Here is a 23358-nt window from a genome sequence, read left to right as displayed (position 1 = left end):
TGGGATTGTTTGAGAGAGCTCAAGGCTGAAAATCATCAACGAATCAAGAATAAGGGTGGCACATGTGTGTGGCAAGACTAAATAGGAAAGCTAGCACACTAAAGCAATGTTCTTGAGAGAAGTATTAGGAGAAGATAAAGATCCACATAGGCAGACCAAGGATGAATGATGCAGAGTGTTAAAGAACCACTTAGATTGAAACATATAAATAGTGGATTGTATTAGAGTTACATTGATATTCTCCATCCTTATCATGATAGTTTGAACCGAAATCCCACTTCAACGTTAGCCCAACTTAAAATAACATGTCACTCTTTCACCTTTGCTTTTCAGAATTTGGACCAGTGATTGTTTCATTGACAGTATTATTACTTACCATTAGGGTAAAGGAATATCATGAACAAAATCTCCATAGAAGCATTGAAACAACAAATTGCTGAAGTCACATATTGAGTCTTGAAAGATCAACTGTTCACAAAACATCCATACTTCTTATTCTTTCCACACTGTTCTCTCAAAGGTAATCATTGTTTCTTTTACCTTTTGCAAGTGTTATATTCTTTCCCATAACCAATCTTTAATCCTCTTCCTTTAACTTACATGAATGAAATCTAAACTTCGTAAAGCCCATTGAAATAGGAATTGTCCAACATCATATTATTAACAACGTGACAAATGGAAACCTAAGAATGTAAACCTTCAATAAGCAGTTTGTCAATATTGCAGAGATCAAAAAGTGAGAAAATCTTCCATAAGTTTGTGTATACAAAAATGGGGAAATATGGACATAGAATTTAAACAAACCAAAAAATCTAAACCAAGTCGACACAAGAGCACAGATAAGAAATGTCAAAGAGTCAAGTAGTTTGTCGATAATGTAAGATTAGAGCTTCCCTTGCCATTCCCCATAGAATTCTGTGAGAAAATCTTCCATAAATTTGTGTCTACCGTCTGCCCTTCTTCTACCAGCCTGTGGAAAAAGACAAAATGAGTATATATATGAATCACTTTGTGAGACCAAACGTATATTTACATTTAACTAGGAAGAATAAGACAAGGCTATGTAAACTTACATAGAATGTACATCGCATCACATCATTACTAATATATATAGAATTGCTAACAATGGAAAATGGAGTGTCCTATACAAGGAAAGAATTTCATACATGTTTCGAATACAGATGCTTCTTGTGGAGTGAAAGTGGAAGGATCAATTCATAACACATCTTTATCGTTTCCAGGATTTCATGATGGATGCATCCATTAATAAAGCTTATTATGTTGTAGAACTAGACCTAGTTTCAACTCTCTAACTTTCATTGTTTTATAAACATGGAAATGAAATATTTATGGTTCTCCCATCAACAAATTCGAACAGCTGGATGACACTAGTTTAATACGCAATCAAATGTTTAGCCTTTGAACGGTCAAACAATGTTAAACTAAGAAAAATGCCAAATAGCATGATAAATTTTTCGATTTAACAGCAAACAATCTTAAATGAGTTTTATACCTTTGTTTTCATCAAGTCTTTCAGCTTCAGGAGTTTTTCATGGAAGTGGTTCAACGATGTTTGTTTTCTTTCTTGATTCATGTACTCTTCTTTTGTTAAATTAATGCATGGTTCAATATTTGGATGATAAATAAGATTATTCTTGCTGCCACCAAATGTGAAGCAACGTGCAATACCTGAAAAGTAAATAGCCTTTAGCTAAGGTTTATTGAAGAATTGGTTTGATAATGTTTACTATGAATTACCAAAATATAATGTTTCAAAAAATATCGGAGAACGAAGGAATAATACTTGCCAATTGCTCCCATCGCATCAAGACGATCAGCATCTTGTACAATTCCAAATTCTATCATATTGTTAGAATTACATGACCCAGCCATTTCATCTTTGAAACCTTAAAGAAAAAACAAATATATTGTTAACAACTAAACCATTTCAGTATTCGCCATGTATCGATGAAGACTATTCTTACCCATGTTATGTATGATATACATAATTGATTCAATTATAGGTACTGATATATTATAATGCATCAGAAGTTCCTGTGCTGTCAGATGCTCTTCTTTTCTGATTCAAAAACATGTATAGACATAACCAACCATAAACCCACAGAGAAAACCTTCAATATAACACACAGTTTTCCTTTTTTTCCCAAACACCACCGGTCAATCTCCAATAATAAATTAGAAGGAGCTGCAACTAGTGTTTTCTATTGTTTAAGCAACAGCAACTTAATTGATAATCACAAAAAATATCAATGCATATGGAAGGATCAAATTCGGATTGCATCAAGTGCCATGTTTTTCCATTATAATAATGCATTTTAAAAAATTAAGCTTCAGAATGTAGCTCTCACCTGTGTGAATACTTATGATCATCTGTAATCAATAACAAATAAGAAAAATAAAAGATCATGAGAAATGGGAGTTCATTCAATTGATTCAATGATTACAACAGTCCACTCACCTATGTCATGCAATAAAGCTGCCAACTCTACCTGCAAATAAGAAGTTCAAAATGGCATGCTCTATTAAATATACTCGTAAAAATCCCAAAACTACTCCTGAGTTTCTGTTATTTCCTCGAATGCCCCTGGTTCAATTCCCCAAAAATTGCAATTATATCTTCTACTTGAGCAGTAATATGGCCAACTTATCCCTTTTACTCAATTACATGCACTATTTGAGCAGTTACATGGTCAATTCAACCTTTTTTACTGGGTCACACGAGAGCATTTGGGGAATAGCAAAAAACTTATGACCATTTTGAAGTTTCCACCAAAAATATGACCATAAAGGATACTTTGATTCTTCTAGAGAGCATCCATTTAGCCAGACGAAATGAATAATAGATAGCATGAATTCCTTTTCTTTTTTCTTTGATACTACATGATTCATATGCATTATAAATTTTCTTTCTTTTTACTCACTTTCTATGCATCAACCATCAGAAATAATCAATCATATATGTAACACGGTTTTCTTTTCTTTTTCTCTTTCTTTCTTTCTATCCATCCGTCTCAAACATGTTATAGAACAATCAAATAAAATGCAGCATAAAAATAAGCATATGCAACATGGTCTTTTTTCTTTTTGATTCATCAATTCATCATTTTTACTTCTTTCATCAGGCTTATGGTATGGCAGGGATAGCAAAACAAACAACAGCATGCATATACATTTTTTCTTTCAAAGAAGCTGTCACACTTGAACAACAATCAACCATTTGCAGTCATTACTTTTTAATGATCTTTCTTAAGCTGCGTGCACGTTATCAATCAAATAAACAATCATATGTAGCAAGAATTTCAGGCATTTCTTTCTTTCCTTCTTTCTTTCAAGATCCTTGTTCGTTCTGTCTATTATTTGTTTTTCTAGTTTTTCTATTATCTCAAGGTTTCCATTTTCATTTTTGAAACTTCTCATTTTTCCCAAGATTCCTTTCTTTTTTCCTTCTTTCTTTGGAGAATCTGGAACCAAAATCAGCGGGTGCAGAGACAGAGAAATGTCCTACGATTTTCTTCTGGTCTGTAGACAATCCTTCTTCAGCAGCGAGAGACAAAGCGAGGTCTCGAACTCGGAAAGCATGGAAAGAGTCGTGCGAGGAATCCCACAAAGACATCACGGACTGCACGAGAGCTTCGGAGCCACGGAGGACCTCCGCATAATCACCATACGGGGAAGCTTCCATGGCGTACTCTGTGTCTGTTTGTCTGTCTGTCTCTGTGTCTGTTTGTTTGTCTGTCTCTGTCTCTTGTCGTTTTGTGGACTTCCGCAAAGCCTTTGACACAGTCCCTAGAGAGGGTTTAGGGTTTAGGGTTTAGGAGTTTTGGGTTTTGGGTTTTGGGTGACACAGTCCCTAGAGAGCGGTTGGTTGTTTAATAGACTTAAAAGCTTGAGGATACCAGATGATATGGTATGGGCCATCTACGCACTATATGAACAAGTGTCCGGGTGTGTCCGATGCCCAGGTGGCCTATCTAATCGTTTCACTAGCACTATTGGTGTAAAACAAGGTTGCCCCCTATCACCGACACTTTTTGGAATCTACATTGATGAGATCACAGATTTTATTGCTCGTGAGGGAGGCACCGGAGTGGTCCTTGGGGATACGCAGGTTCGTATCTTGCTCTATGCGGATGTCATAGTTTTGCTCTCTGAATCCAAACATGACCTACAGAGGCACCTTAATGCCTTAGATGACTTTTGTGTACAACGAGGATTGGTAGTGAATCTAGGGAAAAGTCCTTATCTTCCACACATCGGCCCAAGTTAGAGCTAAGTGTCACCTAACTATCTCCCATAGCCCAGTCGAGGTGGTTGGATCATACGTCTATCTCGGAGTCACTTTTAGTGCCCGCTCAGGTAAATTTTCGATGACACATGCAGCGAAGGATAGACTCACGAGAGGACATGCATCCCTCTCACTCCTAGAGAGACAATGCCACCAAGCACACTTTCAAGAGCCACGGACTAAAGGGTGGCTCTTTGACTCATTAGTGACCCCCTCCCTCATGTATGCATCAGCGGTTTGGGCTCCAGGATTACCATCTTTCATGTGGACGCAATTAAAGAGACCATTGGTGATGATGCTATCACGCCAACTCCGAAGCAAATCGACTGTACCACATGTCATTATTAGGGCCGAGTTCACGTTACCCCCAATGCTAGTAGAGGCACTTTTTCAACTTGTAGTCTTCATTGATAGGATACATAGCCAACCACATGATAGAATATCTCATCAAGCCTTTAAGGCCTCTCGATCATTGAATGAGTCCGGCTATACTAGCTCATGGTATGGCATGATGGTGAGTTGGCTTCTTGCGAATGGTCTAGACATTAATAACCTACCTCCCCTTAGGTACAACCACACGAGTGATAACACCTTAATCTCTCATGAGGACCGCAATAAAGTAATACGCCAAGAAATATGGCAAATTTACACTCGATGTAAATGGATCACCCCACTAGAGCCACTCCCATCTAAAATGTCGTACTATAAGAAACACTTCATGCACTTCTCTGAGTTAGGTTTTATCACACGGCCAAAATATCTAGATGTATTCTTACCACATGCACTAAGGGTTGCCATTGGACAACTTAGAATATCATCTCACCAACTTGAGATTGAAAATGGCCGTACTAGTGGAGTCCCTAGGGAGGAAAGGATATGTAGGTTATGTCACATAGAGATAGAGGATGAGTACCACTTTACATGCAAGTGTCCAACCTATGCCGAGATAAGGGCAAAATACCAAGACATACTTGGTCCGTCTCCCACCCTCCCCAAACTATTAGATACTCTAGATATAAAGAAATTAGGCAAATACATTCTAGAGCTAAAACAACACAGAGAGAATAAGTTACAAAATGTTGACAATAATGTTGCTAATGATCATGAACATGTAACAAATGAAGTTTTTCAGGAACCTGAGGAGAGAACGAATGCTGACACACTTGCACCACCCGGCCTTTCCATTGATGAGGCAGAAAACCAGAGAAGAACCAGACGTCCTCGGGTGCCGGGTTTCAAAGCAACTCGACGTGATGTGGAAGCAATATTGAAAATAAGGGAACGTGAGCTACACCGCCTAGAAGCCATGGCTAGGGCACTCTCTACATTGGAACCCACATCAAGACCCTTTGACCCCCCACTTCTTTTCGAGAGGCTTGGGTGGAAATAAAATTAGGCTTAGTGTATAGTCACTTTCGAGTATACTACATATTGTACACTACTAGAACTCTTTTAGTTTAAGTTCTATTTTTTACTTAATTTTATTTTAGTTATGATGACTGGATAAATACTCTTTTGTTGTAAGCCAATTGTCTCATGGGCCAAAATTGGCCTTAGAAGACGTTAATATATCTTTCTTTCTTTCTTTCTTTCTCTGGATCGGCACTAGCAAGATTCTGTGTCAACCAACCTTAGGGGCATTCTCGTAATTTACTTAAACCTTAGGGGTAACTCTATTAATAGCTCTTTCTCTCTCTCTCTATGTGCTAAACCTAACGAACTTAAGAAGTGGTGGAGGGGGTATTCTTGTAATTTGGTTAAACCTCAGGGTTATGGTATATTGTACCCCATTAACCCTCTTAAACCTCTAGCTTCTTTCGAAGCCCTTCGCACCCCCCACATCGGTTTAGCAGATTACATTATGTCTTTTTTAGCGCCCATAGCGAGCCCAATATTGACCCATGGCACCTAAGCTCACGTATTCTCTTGAGATGTGTCTCCTTCCTAAGAAGGCGGAGTGGCTTGGGACTTCGAAGATTGCAAAAATCCAAGACACGTGAAATATATCAGAAATTGTTGGTATCCCACCAACATCCCTTATAGGCTCGAAGACCAAAGTCAAGCAACATGATGCACACATTGAATCATCAAAGTCTGAAGTTTATATTTGCAGAGCACATCCTTGATCGTGCATGCTCTCCATTCATGATTACAATGTTTTGGGCAATAATCAATGTCAATTCCACATCCCATTGCTTTTACATGTCAAGTATTGTAGATAGATAATATTGGGACTTTGAGACATGAAACCACATGGCAATCAAGCTTGTCAAGCCACCAGATGCATGCAATCCATCATCAAGCAATTTATATCAATGTTGGAATATGTTACTTCTTCGAGCTTTGCACGTAGCAATGTGTTGTTTCGTTAAAAGCATTAGCTATTCGGTTCCTAGAGTAAATTTGTAAAGTTGATTCTTACAATGTATGTTTTACATTGTCTTGAAAGTTATACATGAATCTCTACCATATTTCACAAACCTGAAATGTCCACAACATAACTATAGCCTTCATTTTTATTTGAAAGCATCTTGATTTGCCCTTTATGCCAAACATGACACAGAAGAGAGATACAAAGAGATTCGGCAATTGAAAACACCTTGAAAATAAACATAAAAATCTAAATTTAAAAAAGTACACAATGTGAGGAATAGACTTGGGATCTCTAAAAAGCGTAATTCAACGATTCAATGTAAACCATCAAACGAACAATAAAAAAGAGTGTGATAGAGAGAAGGTTTCTATCTTGCACACATTAATCCTTGCTTGAATAAATCGTTTGCTTCATATAATAGTATAGACATTTGCAAAGTTAAGTTTCGAGTTTAAATGATATATAATATTAGGAACACCTTTTCAAGACATAAATTAGGTTAGAGTTGAAAAAAAATAGGTAATGCGAGTTGTTAGGAATTTTGGATAATGCCTACGTTGGCATACATATCCTTTTCTAGGAAATTAATTGGCTTAAGATTGGTACACACACACACACACACACATATATTGTATACATGTGTTTGTGTAATTTAAAAACGAGAAATGATGGATTCGCGTAGCTTTTACGAAGAGCTCACAACAATTGTGTATTTTAAAAAGAGGGTCTCTTTCATTAGTCTTCTTTATAAATTAGCAAGGAAGTTTGGGTTATTTCTACTTGGTTTTGTTTTCTCGTCCTATCCAGTGGTGGTGGTAATTTCTTATATTCTATTAAGGTGTGTATGTGTGAGCATTATGTGTTGCAGAACAAGAAAATTTCATCGAAACCTTGTCCTCATAAGAGTTGCATTCATGTCATCCTGTCTGACACCACCCCAAAGACATCATCAATATTGTAGCAATGACAACAACATTGTTTTAATATTGTTCAATATTGTAGCAATGACAACAACATTGTTTTAATATTGTTCAATATTGTAGCAATGACAACAACATTGTTTTAATATTGTTGGAATTAAGAGATATGAAACTTGATGTTGTTGGAAATTAAATAACCAACAATCTATATTGTTTTGAAGATCTAGTAGCCAATTGTTTCTTCATGGATCCCACGATCTCTTCATTGGTGCCTAAGTTGCATGGAAGTTATGGAATGGGTGAGAGAGAGTGAGTGAGAGTAGTGGAACAAATAACTTAATGATTCATTCGTATTTGTTAATTTCATAGTTTTATTTTCATTTAACTTGAACGCATGGCCTCTTCCACACGTGAGTATCCCCCATTACTTCAAAGGCAACGAGTGAAGATATTTTGCAAAGCAGACAAAACTTACAACCTTGCGATACGCAATGAAGCTCCTTCAATGGCACCTTCAGATTTAAATGATTCCACCCAGGTACATTAGAAAAAGAAAAAACATGCATATATTTATCTACACCATTCATGTTAGGAGAATGAATTTCTATTGGCAATATGATGATATATTCGTTGATTCCAACACTTCTTAATGTATGTGGTGCATTTTAAGTTATGGATTAAGGATCTATCTTATGGAAAACGCACCATTGACAACTATGGCTCACCAGCATTTGCTATTATAAACAATGCTACTGGACAAGCTCTTAAACATGGGAAAGAAAAAGACCAACAAGTAAAAAACTCTCATCTTTGCTTTAAGTAAAATAGCTCATGTTTGTAGCCACAAAGGAGCACTTAGATATAAATTAAACAACACAAGTTTCTACACCTAAAAGGCAATATAGGTGCAAACATTCTCGTGTAGCTAAAAATACAAGAGATGCAATATATTCAGTACATACTTGTTGGATTTAATTTGGAATTAGAGTTGGGAACATACAAATCATTCTCTATCATCATAACACACCACTAAAGATGAACGATGGCTTTATTTGGCTCTCTAAACACTAGACTTCTTTATAGCATATGCAATCTGATTGTATATATTGATGTCACTTCCATGTCAAGTTCTTACATTATTGTGTTATGTGGTGGCAGCTCTACTTTGTGGATTACTTTCCAGGTATGGTGGATGAGGGTATATTGTTCACAGAGAGTCAAGATTTCGGAGAAGGTTTCAAGACAATACGTGTTGCAAGTGATACCCTTCTCAATATGACAATTTTTAGTTCAGAGCATGAAAAGAAGTCGGGTGGCTTCTTTCATCACCATCATGTTGATTCTACTCATCCCATCAAGGAAGGCGCCCCAATCATTCTTGATACATGGCATCAAGAGGACAACCAACTTTGGAAGCTCTTCCCTTTGTAAAACGAACTCAACTTCAATGGTGGGTTCAATATAATTAAGTGAAATTCCAACTAGCGAAGATTGATGTGTAAGAGATGGTTTGTAGTATTTATCCAAAGTTGGTATATGGTGTGGATTTCAAATTACATCGCGCATCCACAAAGAATAAACCTATGGAAATATCATTGTGATGTAAGCAACAATATGAATTTGGTACTATTTGCATAAAATACAATATTGCACCATCAATACAAATCATAGTTGAAACTAATTTAGATCATTATGCTTTTAGATGAATCAATGTTTCATAGATTATCTACTTCTCACCCTTGATGATATTATATGGGATCCCATCTCATGCAAGTGATAATAATGAAAATCATTATAATACTCTCTATGTTGTTTTTGGTGAAAACACACTACTATAAAAATAAATGCATGTGAAAAACATTGCTTGTAAGACAAACACTCCACTGATGAAAGTATTTCTACTTGCTCCAATAAACAAAATTACCCTAGTATTGCAAAACTAGGAGAACGATCTACATCTTTGATTTTGGGGCAACATGTGTGAATTGTGCTAACACCATCATCTTGGAATCAAATAACTCCGTGACAAAGCTTGCCAAATTTCAGAAATTTAACTCCAAATCTTGCTTGCAATCAAACATTGTATGAAATAATGCGCACTATCGTCCACTTGAATTGTGCAAAAGAAGCAATTGCTCGTCAGTAGTCCATGTCGCTTTAGAGACAATCCCAAAGCTTCCCCCGAGTTTCCATATGTCAAATACAATATTGCTTCATGCCATGAGACAATCAAGTGTTGAAAGCATGAAGAATGAGGAATCTTAAATGGAATTCATCAATTTAGTAAATGCCATCATGATGCCTTAATCGTTGTCCTCCCATGTATGATACTCTTAGTTTCAACGAAATACTAAACAAATAGGTATCTATGGTTGTGAGTTTGAACACTTGTCTTGCGATAATGGAAATCAATGAGCCATAATATAACGACAAGTCCAATATTGCAACTCCTCCCAAACGACGAGGGGTTGCTAGATGGTTCCACACAACCCATGTGATTTCCATCATATCCCGCTTTCTCCATAAAAAATATCGAAGAGATTGCAACAAAATAGAATGCAGAGCCTTATTTGTCCATCGTCGCAATTGCAAGTAATCCAATATCATGGGGTCCATAATACATCAAACAACCTTCAAGAGTATGTGAAATGGCCAAGATTGTGACTACCAATACATGAACTTATCCTGTTAACTTACAAGACATTCATTAAATCAATTCGCCATTCATAATGTTCGTTCCCAATGGATATCCCAAGTCTTGAAAAATAAAGTCTTTTTTAACCATGGATCCTTGCCATCCTAAATATTCAAAAACCCTATCAATGCATAAGACAAGGGTAGATTTCTTCCAATTAATATGCAATCAGAATGCCAACACAATTTAGTTCCATACGAGCATCCTCAACTCAAGATTCTCACACGAGGCTCATAGAAACATGAAAAAATCATTCGCCAAAGCTCGATGAACATATAACGTGAGGGCAATATTTGGTGTAATTCATCCATTAACCATTACTCGTGACAACACATATTGTCCTAAAAATATGACGTAGTACTCTCTCTTGTAACAAATATACATGAAATCACAAAACAATATGGATACTGCTCTAGTTAAGCTTTTCAATTCACATCATTGATATTTGATAAAATTTGAAACATGAATTAACCATTTGACTCGAATCGTTGTATTTTAAATCGATGTGCCTCTTCTAAGAGATAGCTATTCATGTCGTCCACTTGTAACTCGATTTTTATGCAATTAGGATGTCCTACTGTGTGAGACGACTTATTCACAACCTCTATGTTGACTTCAAAGTTGTCATCTATCTAATTTATCTTCTTCCTAAAGTCTATTGGATGCATTGTTACCTCATATTTAGTGTGTGTATCAAGTGTGCCGTACAAGAAGCTTGCTTGGATGCATGCATACTATGGAGAGTGTCTGACTTCCGTTCACTTATGGGTGGCCACACATCTACCTCCTTCCCATGAATACGTATGGTGTATTGGTTTAGGCATGTGTCATGTCTCCAACTCCTCTTCTCCGCACGAGGGTTTCATCCTTGAGCTTGATCAAACGTAATGTATTATGTAATAATAATAAATACAATTACAACAACAACAATTACAATTACAATAACAACAATAACAACAACAACAACAACAACAACAACAATAATAACAACAATAATTAGAATAACAACAACACAAAAATTACAACAACAACAATAATAATGCTAATAATTATTCCAATAATCACAATAATAATAATAACTACAATAATAAAAATAAAAATAAAAGTAATAATAACAATAAACAAATAAAAAATAATTACAATAAAAATAATAATAATAAGAAAAATTCAATACTAATAGACTATAGTAATGTACTTACAATAAAAAATAACGACTAAATAATGATAATTTTTCAATAATAATACATAGCAGTAATAATATTAAACAATCCATAGTTTGATTCTTCTGAAGTCTTTATGAGTTGCAAAGTATTAGAAATTAGAGAAGAAAAGGAAACAGAAACAGAAGCAGAGGCAGAGAGGAGAGGAGAGGTGAGGTGAGGTCTCTGTTGTGGCGATGGCGAGCTCCTCTGTGGTTGTGGCAGTGGTAGGGGATCCTTCCACAGGTAAGTCCAGCTTGATCGTCTCTGTCGCCACTGATACATTCGCCAACACGGTGCCCCCTGTTCTCCCTCCCACTCGACTCCCCGCTGATTTCTACCCTGACAGAGTTCCTCTCACTATCATCGACACTTCTTCCAGGTAATTAAGATGTAGTATCTTCCTTCCTTCCTTCATTTTTCTTTACAGGAAAGTCATCATCATGGAAGCTCACACATTTCTTCCTCTTCTCCTTTGCTTTCTTCTATATTTTCAAAGTAAAGAAAAGAAAAATAAAAAAGAAGAGGAGGAGAAGAAGGAAAGAAATGAGGAAGCTAAACTAAGGTTCCGTTATTTATCTATTCATTTCTTCTTTATTATTTAAGAAAAAAAACAGCAAGAAAAGAAGGAATATTGAAGAATTCATTTTAAAGCTGTATTTATTTATCAAAAAAAAAGGAACAAAAGAAGAAGAGGAAGAAGAAATTATTTTTAAAGAAAAAACAGGAAAGAAAAGAAGAAGGAGAAATGGTTTATCTGTTTGAATGTTGCACTTGCACAGTGAAGGTTTAAAGGAATGTCTCAATCAAGTTATTGTCTGCACAGAATCCATCATATCTCTCAATGTTTATGCGCTTCAACATATTAACTATTATTGTCATGGATCAAAACTCTATATGTGTATCAGCTTAAACTTTTAAATTTCACTGGTTTAACTATTATTGTTGCACTTCCCGGGAATTTACCTCTTTTCTGCGATTTTATCCGTTTATCGTTTTTATGTACTTCAACATTCGCGTTATATCAAGAATTACAACATTATATCTACCACATTGAGTATCCACAAAACCCCAAAATATGCTCTTGCTTGAATATTATTATATCAGTCAGCTTGAGTCAATGTCCTTCCTTCAATGTAGCTTATTAAAGATTGTTGTTTTTATCAAGAATTTAATACATTATCGAGTTTGAGTTCACTGTGAGTATCTGGCATGTTTTACTCGACACACCCAGCTGATTAACTTTGGACAATTTGATTTTGATTTGTTAATACATTGCCTCCTGTTGTGTGTTTGAGGGTTTCACTTGTAATTTATCTCCATCAATTGGATGGATATTGGGAACCCAATTGAATTGTAATTCATCTATTCCTTTGTCACGTGTTTGATGTTTTCTATTGTTTTTATATTCTTGGTAAAAATATTTTTTGGTATTGCAGACCTGAGGATAAAGGGAAGCTGGATGTTGAATGCAGAAAAGCTGATGCTATCATTCTCACTTATGCTTGTGATAGGCCAGAGACCCTCGAGAGGTTATCCACATATTGGCTTCCCGAGCTTCGAAGACTTGGTGTAAGAAATCTGATATGTTTGTTGTGAAAAACACTGAAATACCCCCGTGAATTTTCCTTTGATACCCCCAATTTTTTGTTATTTCCCCAAATGCCATCTGTCAACCCCATTGATGAGTGATTATAGGAGCTCATTGAGCAATTATCCGTTGAATTCACCCCCTTCTTCCACTTCTTTGGATCTTGACTAAGAAATAACGAGAAAGCAGGGGAATCTGAGGAAATAAAGAGAAACTTGGGGTATTTCAGAGTTTGTCCTTATTTGTTATGGTTCATGTTAATTATTACAGATGCTCTCCGTTTAATTCACATTCTCAATTGCAGGTTAGGGTTCCTGTTATCATAGTAGGATGTAAGCTTGATCTTCGCAGTAATCCACAACAGAGTCTCGAGCAAATTATGACCCCTATAATGCAAGATTTCAGAGAGATAGAGACATGCATCGAGTGTTCAGCTTTAAAGCAAATTCAGGTATGATGTTCATTTAAACTGTTGAGTTTACTGGAATGTATGAACTGCAATATGAGTTGATCAATTGCTCATGTCACCTCCCTATACCTAATGTATGAAAGTTCTCGTTCATGGAACAATCTGCAAATAAGTGACAATGTTAGGCTTGCTTTCAAGGAGTAACATGGGTGTAAGTATTTATAAATGACTTTCTATGTAAAGAAAGATGTTTTAATGTATCCCTAACATTCACTCTTGCAACCTTCTACCTCAGTGCTCATTGACGGTTTTGGCTTTCTATATATGGTTGATAGGACTATAGTATCCTCTTCTATATAAGACCACTTACCTCCTTACATGCAATGTAGTATACTTGTTTATTAGGAGCTAAAGTAAAGGATGGGCTGAGCCCAAAATGATCATATATATTATCTTGATTGCGTTTTTTTGAAACAGGTTGCTGAAGTATTTTATTATGCCCAAAAAGCAGTTTTGCATCCAACAGCACCTTTGTTTGATCAGGAATCTCAGACATTGAAGCCGCATTGTGTACGGGCTCTTAAACGGATTTTTATTCTGTGTGATCATGACAAAGATGGTGCGTTAAGTGATGAAGAACTGAATGACTTTCAGGTCAGAGATAGAACAATACTCACTAATGATATATATAATCTGTGCTCAATTGATCAGTAATGCTGTATATAATCTATGCTCGAGTATTCACTTACTCTATATAATCTACCATTGATATTCTGTAATGTCATACAAACTATGCTTATGGGTTGGACCAACCAATCTATTCCTTGCAGGGATTTCGACTAACGACGTGTTTTTCTTCTTTCTTGCTTTGATGAGTTGATATAAGCAGCTGTAATCTTGGTTAGGTCTCATAGTCCAGTATGGTCTTTTAGTGATTTTAAGGTATCTGTTCCTTTCTTTATCATAGGTGAAATGCTTCAATGCACCTCTGCAGCCATCTGAAGTGGCAGGAGTGAAGAAAGTAGTGTCAGAGAAGCTCCCTGAGGGAGTGAATGAACGTGGCTTGACCTTGACTGGATTTTTGTCTCTTCATGCACTTTTTATTGAACGAGGGCGATTGGAAACCACGTGGACAGTTCTCCGCAAATTCGGATATGATGATGAGGTTAAGCTGAAAGATGATATGCTACAAACTCCATCTTTCAAAAGGTCTCCTGACCAGGTACACTTATTATTCACTTGGTTCCCTTCCTCCCTTTTTTAGGAAAAGCATCAATTCTTGAAGCATTTCATGTACCTGTCCTTTCAGAATGTTGAATTAACTGACAGAGCAATGGACTTCTTGAGAACTGCCTTTGCTATCTATGATATTGATAAGGTAAGGATTTAATCTAGAAGCCGTTTCCTTTTAGGCCTCATAAATTTTTGTAGTGTAATGATGCAAAACTTAATATTCCAAGAGAAAACTCAATTGTTAGTTGTATAATGTATTCATGTCAAAAATCATTTCACTAGAAATGCCTCAGTGAGCAAGGAATGTTGTAACCCCATTAAACTGATCTATATGTAAATTTTGGTTTTTTGATGTTTTAAGTTATGTGAATATCTACTTATGTGCATGCACACACTCAGGCTAGGGATCAGCATCGGCTCGACTCAAGCCTAAACCGTTTTGCCAAAACGGCTTAGCGGCTCGGTTCGGTTTGGCTTGAGTCATGCCAAACCGGCTCAAACCGGTTAAGCCGTGTATGATTTATTTAATTAGGTTATACTTGAGAGAGAGAGAGAGAAACTCACTGAGAGGACTCAGAAAGCCATAGCCATAGCCTATAGCCACATAGACATGAGAGAAAGAGAGAGAGAGAGAGAGGGAGGGAGGGAGGGAGGGAGGAAGAGGGAGAGGGAGCCTGCACAGTGCTGCCATACTATATAGTGGACAAGAAGGGAGGAGGGGAGGAGAATTAAACTCTGGTGGGTAGTGTGCAAGAGGAATAGAGGCATTGGAAATGAGTGGAACGAATTCAGAAGGAGGAGGGAGGGTGAGGGCGGCGACCGTGTTGGTAGCGACCGCGCTTCTGTGTGTTAGAGAAGACCACCCTTCCCCTCTGTTCTTACGCCTCATTAGATATGGAGGCGGTGGAAGAGGAGGCCTCCTATGCGGTTGCGTTTCTCGGCCATGGTTGTGCTTCTTCTCCTTCTCCTTCTCCTTCTGCTTTTGTTTTTGCTTTTGCTTTCACATTTGCATTTCTGCCTCTTCGTTGACCCAAAACTAACTTAACGAGATGCCTTGTGGTAATCCAAATTCCAATGTCCATCTCTTGCTTGTGCATGTGTTAAGTTGAGATTGGCTGGGGAAGGCCCATCGTGAGACCCCGGCCATGAACCTCAACATATAACCACGTATCATCACCGAAGTGAAAATGTATGGACTGCACCAAGTGTCCAATTGGTCTGTTTCTTGACAACGAATGATCTTCAACCTAAACTCTTAGAGTTGGCCACAAGAAAATAGATGATCAGAAAAAGTGCGCTACAAGAAAATAGATGATCTCACCACGTGCTCAATTCATCTACTCATCGACAAAGCATTATCTTCAACATAAACTCTTCATGTAGTGCATATTCAACTGCTCCCTTAATTCTACTCGAAAACATGGCATTCCCTTATCCATCATCTCAACTGCTCTCATACATAGAAAGCAAACTGACTACGCCTCATTATCAAGGGTTGGATTCAAGCACGAGATTTACACTTGGTTGCTAAAGTTGTTCATTGTGTGTTTGTTCACAATATCTAGACACCATGTTGCCACATTCATTCAATGTTGCAACAGTCATAGCCTAGCTCTTATATAAACGGGATTAAGTTGTTGAGTTTGGTTTATGTCGTATAATTCATGGTGGAAAGCTTAATATTAAGGATGAATGGAAAGTTCAACAATTTAACAAATACTTGAAAAGGAATTAACCTACATTTCAATATGCTAATAGTAGCTTGTAATAGTACTTTTGTCCCAAACCGGTTCACAAACCAGTTTGAAACTGGTTTAGGGATCGGTTTGGTTCAAGTTTGAGAACCCCAGAACAGTTTAGGCTTAACCGGTTTGCCTAAACCAAACCGATGCCGATCCCTAACTCAGGCACATACATGCATGCATGTGTACACTCAGACACGCAGATTCATACATATAGACATACATACATGACTTATTATTTGTGCTTGTGAAGATTTAATAAATCATAACATTTTGAAAACAGAGATAATCCTTGTATTATAACTCTGTGGTTATTTTTGTCTCAACTACTAAATTGTGTTTGAGACACCATTTTTCTGCAGGATGGTGCTTTATCACCTCAAGAAGTTGATGATCTTTTCTCTACGGCACCATCAAGGTATGTATCTTGAATTTCGTTGTGTTAGTATACTACTGGGTTTGAAATATGATAAGTTTCCATTAATTTTCCTCCAGCTTATTGAGTATGTATTACAGCATTTTGACATGTTGAAGTTTTTGCTTTTAGTCCATGGGAGGATTTAATCTACCAAGAGTGCTGTGAAAAGAATGCCAGGGGTGGTATCACTCTGAATGGATTCCTTGCACAGGTTGGATGTTCAAACTTCAGTTCCTGGATAAGGAGCATATTCAGCAACTTTCACTATTCTATAAACTCTCGTTTTTCGTTGTCTTTATTTTCAATTTGTTATGACAGTGGGCATTGATGACACTGCTAGACCCTGTAAAAAGCCTTGCACATTTTATATATCTAAACTATCCTGGAGATGTGTCTACTGCTTTTCAAATTTCTCGGCGAAGACGCATCGATAGGAAAAGGCAGTGTACACAACGCAATGTAACAAACTGCTTTGTTTTTGGACCTGATAAAGCTGGAAAGACCACTCTTATTCGAACTTTAATAAGAAGGTATTATCTTATTCTATATGTACCTTTTTGGAGGCCTTGTTTTTACTTCAATATGGATTAAATTTTTTGGCTTATTTTTTATTTTCAAACCTTTTTAATGATATAACAGGCCTTATGTGGATACATATATCCATACACAAGAAGATCAATACAGTACACAGATTGTTGAATCTACAGGGGTATGCTTTTAGATTAATTTAATAGTGTTCACTTCCTCTAACATGAGCATCCTGGTGGTGGTAAAAGCTGGATGCTGTTAGAATAACTAAGTAATTTAGTATGGCACATATATTTGCTAATGTTTTGGACAGGGCTCTGAAAAAATACTCATTTTGAGAGAGGTTCCATTTGATTCAATATCAACAACTCTTGTAACAATCAAAGATTTCCTGGCTCCGTGCGATGTAGCAATATTTGTCTATGATAGGTGTGTCTATTTCATTTGTAATCAGAAACATATGGACACTAATATCTTTCCATGGTCTCACCATTCATGGGGGTTGTTCAAATAAACTTATGGTGTATTTTGGAGATATTTCAAATGCTTGTCTGTTGGGTTCAGGAAATGTGTACAATATTTTTGTGTGTAAACAGCTCAGATGAGTCATCATGGAGCCAAGCATCGGAACTACTTTTGGAGGTTGCAGCCCATGGGGAACAGACTGGTTTCGAGGTGCCTTGTCTGCTTGTGGCTGCAAAAGATGATTTGGGTCCTAATGCTGCTGCGGTTTCTGATTCTGCACGGGTAAAAAATGAATAGCTCTTGTGCGTTCTTTTTTGAGTTGTGTTAGAGATAACATCAAAACAGACACATCCCCAACGAATTTTCTATTTGTATAATTTAGAAAGAAAATGCTAAATGTCTCAAGTGTGTGTGACACATACACCAAGAAAATTAGGGATATAAAAGAGTAAAAAGTGAATCCAATTGGATTGGTAAGGCTCTCATATACATATATGTTCATGGAGATCTGAGTTGTTTCATGCGTTCTTTCTTGAGTTGTGTTAGAGATACATCAAAACAGATACATCCCCAACGAAGTTTCTATTTGTATTATTTAGAAAGAAAATGGTAAATGTCTCAAGCTCGTGTAACACATACACCAAGCAAATTAGGATATAAAAGGGTAAAAAGCGAATCCAATTAGACTGGTAAGGCTCTCAGATATACATGTTCATGGAGATCTGAGTTTTTTTGGAAATTTACAATCCTTAGAGAGTTCAACTTTGCTAGAAGTTTATAAAACATGAAAAAAGTGTTGCTCATGTTCAACTAATTAAAATTTTCTAACTTCGTCAAACATAAAAAAATGGTAGGAATGGGAAGTATGAAAGAGTTACTTGGGATGCAATTGGTGCTGTAGGTATGCCAAGAGATGGGTATGGAAGCTCCTATATCAGTGAGTGTGAAGTTAGGAGATACAAGCAATATCTATCGACGAATAGTCGATGCGGCACAACGACCACATTTGAGCATTCCAGTTACTGAAGCTGGGAAAAGCTATCAGCATTACAGACAGATCTTTGGGCGGTCGATTGTGATTCTTTCTGGCATGTCTTTCCACTCTTATAAAAAGTTTTTTCGCTATTCTTTTACTTGTATTGTAAACTGATTGTTTAGAATACGTAACTCATTACCTTTCATGTCTATGCATTATTGAATTAGAATATATTGCTTGCCTTTTCATTGCTTTTCAAAAGAACAACTATTTACTTCATTGCTTTCCTATTCATAATATTCATGCCACGTGGTACAATATCACTACATAGGCTACAATATTTAATTGGATTTTTCTTAACAATTTATAAATATCCAAGAGAATGCTTCTTTCAAGTTTTATTTAGAGAACATGTCCCCATCCCGAGATCATCGATTCACTTGTGAACCCTAAACTGTTTTTTGCATGTGTCTGAACAATATGGTTGTGTAGAACTTCCAGAAAGGGGTAGCATCCCAATTGCCTTAATATTCTGGACTAATTAAGATTTCATTTCACATCCAGGACGCTAGGTTCCTCCTGAATGGGGAATCAACACTATATTGAACCCAAAGCCTGATGCCCCGTTGGTTTTTTCTTTGATTGATGATTAATAGATGATAATACAGCCAAGAGTTTAAATCCTATTTCTACATTAGCCCTCGTATATAGAGCTTCTGAAGTATTCTCTACTGTGCATGCTAGCAAAGAGAAACAAACATAATGTCATAGAAGATAACCAAAATCTTATAATGTAATGTGATAAAAGAGAACAAAATAATCCCTTTGGGTGACACTAAACCCTGGATTGTTGTGCTCATATAAGGGTAATGTATCATTAACATTCGTGATACGTGGAACTCATGATCATTAGCTTCATGTATGCACATTGATTGCTTTTTTTAGAATAACTACTCACCATTCAAGTTATATATACAGTGGGGGTGGCGGTAGCTGTTGTGGGAATAGCAGCTTACAGAGTGTATTGTGCAAGGAGGCATGCATCAAATTGATGATTGGATCACATTGGATGCTGTGTCTACTTCATTGGACTCCGTTTAGCCTCTTCCTAGAATAGCCTTTCCTCAAATACCAAAATTTTTCGTGTGTGCTCTCCTTGCTTGACTTGATAAGATTTATCACTTGTAACGTCTATGAAAATGCAAATGTAATGGAAATTTTACATAATTTTCCCGGAACATTCCATTAAGGAATTGGGCTTCTGTTCCTCCCTTCGCAAGCTTAGTTGGTTAGTTGGGTACTTTTATCTATACACCACATTTTGTGTGCATGAAGAGATGGGTTTTACTACACCAGAATGAGTGAGATCGCATTTGCGTGTGCATGTAATTCTGTGTTTAAACAAAATTTTGAATGTGAAGAGTTTTGGATGAGAAACCTTGTTTGAATTTAATTTCAGTTCCCGTGCCACTAGAACTAATTGAATGTAATTATTTTCTGAAATTGATGATTTGTAGTCTAATCTTTCGTCCTTCATTACTTTGCTTTTGCATGTAATTCTATGTGTTTAAACAACATTTTGAATACGAAGAGATTTGGATGAGAAACTTTGTTTGAATTTCATTTCAGTTCCCATACCACTTGAACTAGTTGATTGTAATTATTTGATGAAATTGATGATTTGTAGTCTAATCTTTCGTCCTGCATAACTATAGGTAGAATATTAGGAGTATCTTTGGCTTGGTCAAAATGTGGACCATGATTATACATTTTGTTGGTCTTGAACCCTTGTGCCGTCAAGCTGTCATTCCCACGTTTGGTTTGTATATCAATAATCTAATTGATCCCATTTGCCAAGTACTCCAGAACTCATTTCAGCTCCCATGCCACTTGAAGTAATTGATTGTAATTATTTGATGAAATTGATGAATCATAGTCTAGTTTTTCTTCCTTTATGAGAGATTAGGCAGGTTATTAGGAGTATATTTTGCTTGGTCAAAATGTGGATCATGATTATACATTCTGTTGGATTGAACTCTTTTGCAGTCAAGCTGTCATTCCCACATTTGGGTTTGTATATCAACGATCAAATTGACCCATTTGTTAACTACTCCAGATCTGAATGAAAGAAATCAAACTTTGTCTTACATTGGTTAGAAACATAAACGTTGGTCAATTCTTTTTGTAAGCTAGAAAGGAAAAAATGTACCATTTGCTTTATAATCCACAATAATGGTGAAGCTTGCGTGATATACATGCAAAACTTGTTATTAGTTCTAACTTTTTGTATTGTGTGGTAGATGCAAGTAAGCTAATATGGTTGACAAATTAAAAGGATGATCTTTACAAAATTCCGACTCAAATTGATTATCATTATGTTTTTTTCTTAAAATAGCCTAATTTGACAATATGTCACCTCTTTGCATACATAAAAGACTGCCACAATATATGCTTTACATTATTGCTTCAATTTCTTGTGTGTTGTTTGGATTGAGATTTTTGTTTACTATGATTAAATTTCATTTCAAAACCATTTCTTTCCAGTTCTTAAAGTACATTTATATGAACATCGATATTTAAACTCGTAAATTGCTAGTAGCTCACATGGATTCCTTCATAAAATACATAAGAAGAGTGAATTGTTCCTTTATTGATTGCCATACTAACATATAGTCATTTTGGATATCAACCTTCCCTTCTATCAATATAGAACATTAGGATACATTGGTTGTTAACTACGTAGGGTGACTACATATTTTCAACATGAAAATAAATTAATGGATTGAGACACTATGTTTTATTGACGATTGTATCCTTTCTAGTCTATTGGGGTACGAAAAACTGAACATGTGAGGAGTGTTGTTGCAACAAAAAAAGTGAAAGTTGTTGTGTAATGAATGAACATACCATTAGACCCAAACATAAAGGAGACGAGATTCATTCCTTTATGCTCATGAGCATTATTTATTGGTATATAAACAGAAACGACAAACTTGAATTCACGACTTCAAGTTCCACCACCTCACCATCATGTTTACACGTCGTATAAGTTGTTTTGAATACTCGAGAGGCGATACTTCCCTTCGACGTGTCTTCATCTTCGCCATATTTGGTTTTGTAACGAGTCTTCACACAACAGAATTCTCTAGACCTTAGACTCAACCTCAAAACACTCAATGTACGTATGACTCCATCATCATCAAATCATGTTGCAGATCCATGTCATCGCCATTGGGCTTGTCCACACTCAAGTTCTCACTCAAGAACTTAAAATATATGTATTGTATACATATATGTGGGATGTGTGCAAGGTCATCGTTAAAGTACCTGCTTTAACACTGCACCATCACGTGAGTAAGTTTGAGAATGATTCGTTGAATCAAAAGTAGAAAGAAAATATCTTATTTAATTTAGAAAATAAGGTGAAAACATTCCCGGACTTTCAGAAGTCACCCAAGATTTTAAAGTAACAAATTGAACAACGCATGGTGAAGAAGGAGGGCCATTCTCGTACTTTTGCGAAAAATCGAGGGGGTATGCGAGTAGCTTTCCGGAACGTAAACCCTAAGCATCGATTAAACAATCCAAGAATGAGAATAAGAATACAATTTAGGTAGTGTCGATGGTTTTGAAAAACTACTAGACCTACAAGAGTAGATGAGTAGGAGCAAGAGGAGGCAAGAGGCAGAGGCAGAGAAGGGGAGAATGGGTAATGTGGGGTATTATTTCGGATAGGTATCCAAAGTGGGGAGCACTGGATTGGATGAGAAGCCGCAAGCTCCCGGACTCGACTCGGTGGTGTGTGTGTTTGTCTGGGACAAGACAAAAATGAGAGAGATGTGATCATCATCGTCATTATATCTCCAAGTAGTGTGTGTCAGGTTAGGTTGTTCCATGCAGAAGAAGAAGAAGTAGAAGAAGAAGAAGAGAGAGACTAAGAAGACTACCAAAGAGAGAGAGAGAGAGATGTAGCTCAGTTGGTAAGGTTGCCCAATAGAGACCAAGTGGTCATGGGTTCAACTCCTACATTCCACAGTGGCATCTAGTGAAATAGAGATATATATATGAAGTATATAATAGAGAGGTGATATATATATATGAAGTATATAATAGAGAGGTGAGGAGATTGAGTTTCGAACCCAAGACACAGAGTGCTTGTAGTGTTATTGACTTACCATTAGAGTAAGCTAATTACGATAAAAAAAGAAAAAGGGAGAGAGAGGGGTATTGGTTTGTAATTTATTGGTGAAGGGTAGATTGGGAGATATTCAGAAACTTTTTAGTCATCCAAATTGAATGAATGAATGAAAGCATCCAAATTCTCGCCTTCTTTTTTGTTCTCTCGAATCCCCCAATAATTTCTGATTCTTCTTCCTTTTGTCTCTTTTTGCTCACCCATCCCTTCTTCTTCTTCTTCTTCTTCTTCTCCTTCCGTCTTCTCCATCGCTAGGGTTTCACAACACAGTTCTTTTTGGTTCCCCCGCCTGCAGGTTTGGGCTTCC

General features: G+C 36.6%; 3 protein-coding genes across 3 annotated transcripts; 2 read left to right on the top strand and 1 right to left on the bottom strand.

Moving 5' to 3' along the window:
• Positions 1-471: 471 nt before the first annotated feature.
• LOC147867829 (Metal-dependent phosphohydrolase) lies at positions 472-3764 on the bottom strand. The gene is made up of 7 exons (XM_087315638.1): positions 3527-3764; positions 2480-2510; positions 2370-2391; positions 1986-2080; positions 1809-1907; positions 1514-1689; positions 472-970 (listed from the first exon to the last, which is right to left on the bottom strand). The coding sequence occupies exons 1-7, from the start codon at positions 3701-3703 to the stop codon at positions 884-886; spliced, it is 687 nt and encodes a 228-aa protein (XP_087171764.1). The 5' UTR covers positions 3704-3764; the 3' UTR covers positions 472-883.
• A 3679-nt stretch (positions 3765-7443) lies between these two features.
• On the top strand, positions 7444-9281 carry LOC147867828 (ricin B-like lectin EULS3). Its single transcript, XM_087315639.1, has 4 exons — positions 7444-7518; positions 7970-8138; positions 8271-8393; positions 8759-9281. The coding sequence occupies exons 2-4, from the start codon at positions 7995-7997 to the stop codon at positions 9029-9031; spliced, it is 540 nt and encodes a 179-aa protein (XP_087171765.1). The 5' UTR covers positions 7444-7518; positions 7970-7994; the 3' UTR covers positions 9032-9281.
• A 2386-nt stretch (positions 9282-11667) lies between these two features.
• Positions 11668-20293, top strand: LOC147867827 (mitochondrial Rho GTPase 1-like). The gene is made up of 14 exons (XM_087315640.1): positions 11668-11876; positions 12934-13066; positions 13390-13536; positions 13972-14148; positions 14462-14716; positions 14804-14872; positions 16832-16887; positions 17017-17098; positions 17206-17417; positions 17527-17596; positions 17729-17844; positions 18012-18162; positions 18782-18968; positions 19835-20293. Exons 1-14 carry the CDS (start codon positions 11692-11694, stop codon positions 19906-19908), a joined length of 1914 nt encoding a protein of 637 aa, XP_087171766.1. The 5' UTR covers positions 11668-11691; the 3' UTR covers positions 19909-20293.
• Positions 20294-23358: the final 3065 nt, after the last annotated feature.

Source organism: Azolla caroliniana, unplaced genomic scaffold (genome assembly GCF_043228905.1).
Source record: "Azolla caroliniana isolate FFs.n. ecotype wild unplaced genomic scaffold, voAzoCaro1.0.p SCAF_2, whole genome shotgun sequence".
NCBI lineage: Eukaryota > Viridiplantae > Streptophyta > Polypodiopsida > Salviniales > Salviniaceae > Azolla > Azolla caroliniana.
The sequence above is the reverse complement of the archived record's forward strand: the minus strand, read 5'-3'. Positions and strand labels throughout refer to the sequence as shown.

Coding starts and splice junctions, on each gene's coding strand:
- LOC147867827 (XM_087315640.1), top strand. CDS start 11,692: ATGGCGAGCTCCTCTGTGGTTGTGGCAGTGGTAGGGGATCCTTCCACA. Junction 17,597..17,728: donor AGATTGTTGAATCTACAGGG/GTATGCTTTTAG, acceptor TGTTTTGGACAG/GGCTCTGAAAAAATACTCAT. Junction 18,163..18,781: donor CGGTTTCTGATTCTGCACGG/GTAAAAAATGAA, acceptor TTGGTGCTGTAG/GTATGCCAAGAGATGGGTAT.
- LOC147867828 (XM_087315639.1), top strand. CDS start 7,995: ATGGCCTCTTCCACACGTGAGTATCCCCCATTACTTCAAAGGCAACGA. Junction 8,139..8,270: donor ATTTAAATGATTCCACCCAG/GTACATTAGAAA, acceptor GTGCATTTTAAG/TTATGGATTAAGGATCTATC. Junction 8,394..8,758: donor GGAAAGAAAAAGACCAACAA/GTAAAAAACTCT, acceptor ATGTGGTGGCAG/CTCTACTTTGTGGATTACTT.
- LOC147867829 (XM_087315638.1), bottom strand. CDS start 3,703: ATGGAAGCTTCCCCGTATGGTGATTATGCGGAGGTCCTCCGTGGCTCC. Junction 2,511..3,526: donor CTACAGACCAGAAGAAAATC/GTAGGACATTTC, acceptor TCTTATTTGCAG/GTAGAGTTGGCAGCTTTATT. Junction 971..1,513: donor AAGACTTGATGAAAACAAAG/GTATAAAACTCA, acceptor CTTTTTCCACAG/GCTGGTAGAAGAAGGGCAGA.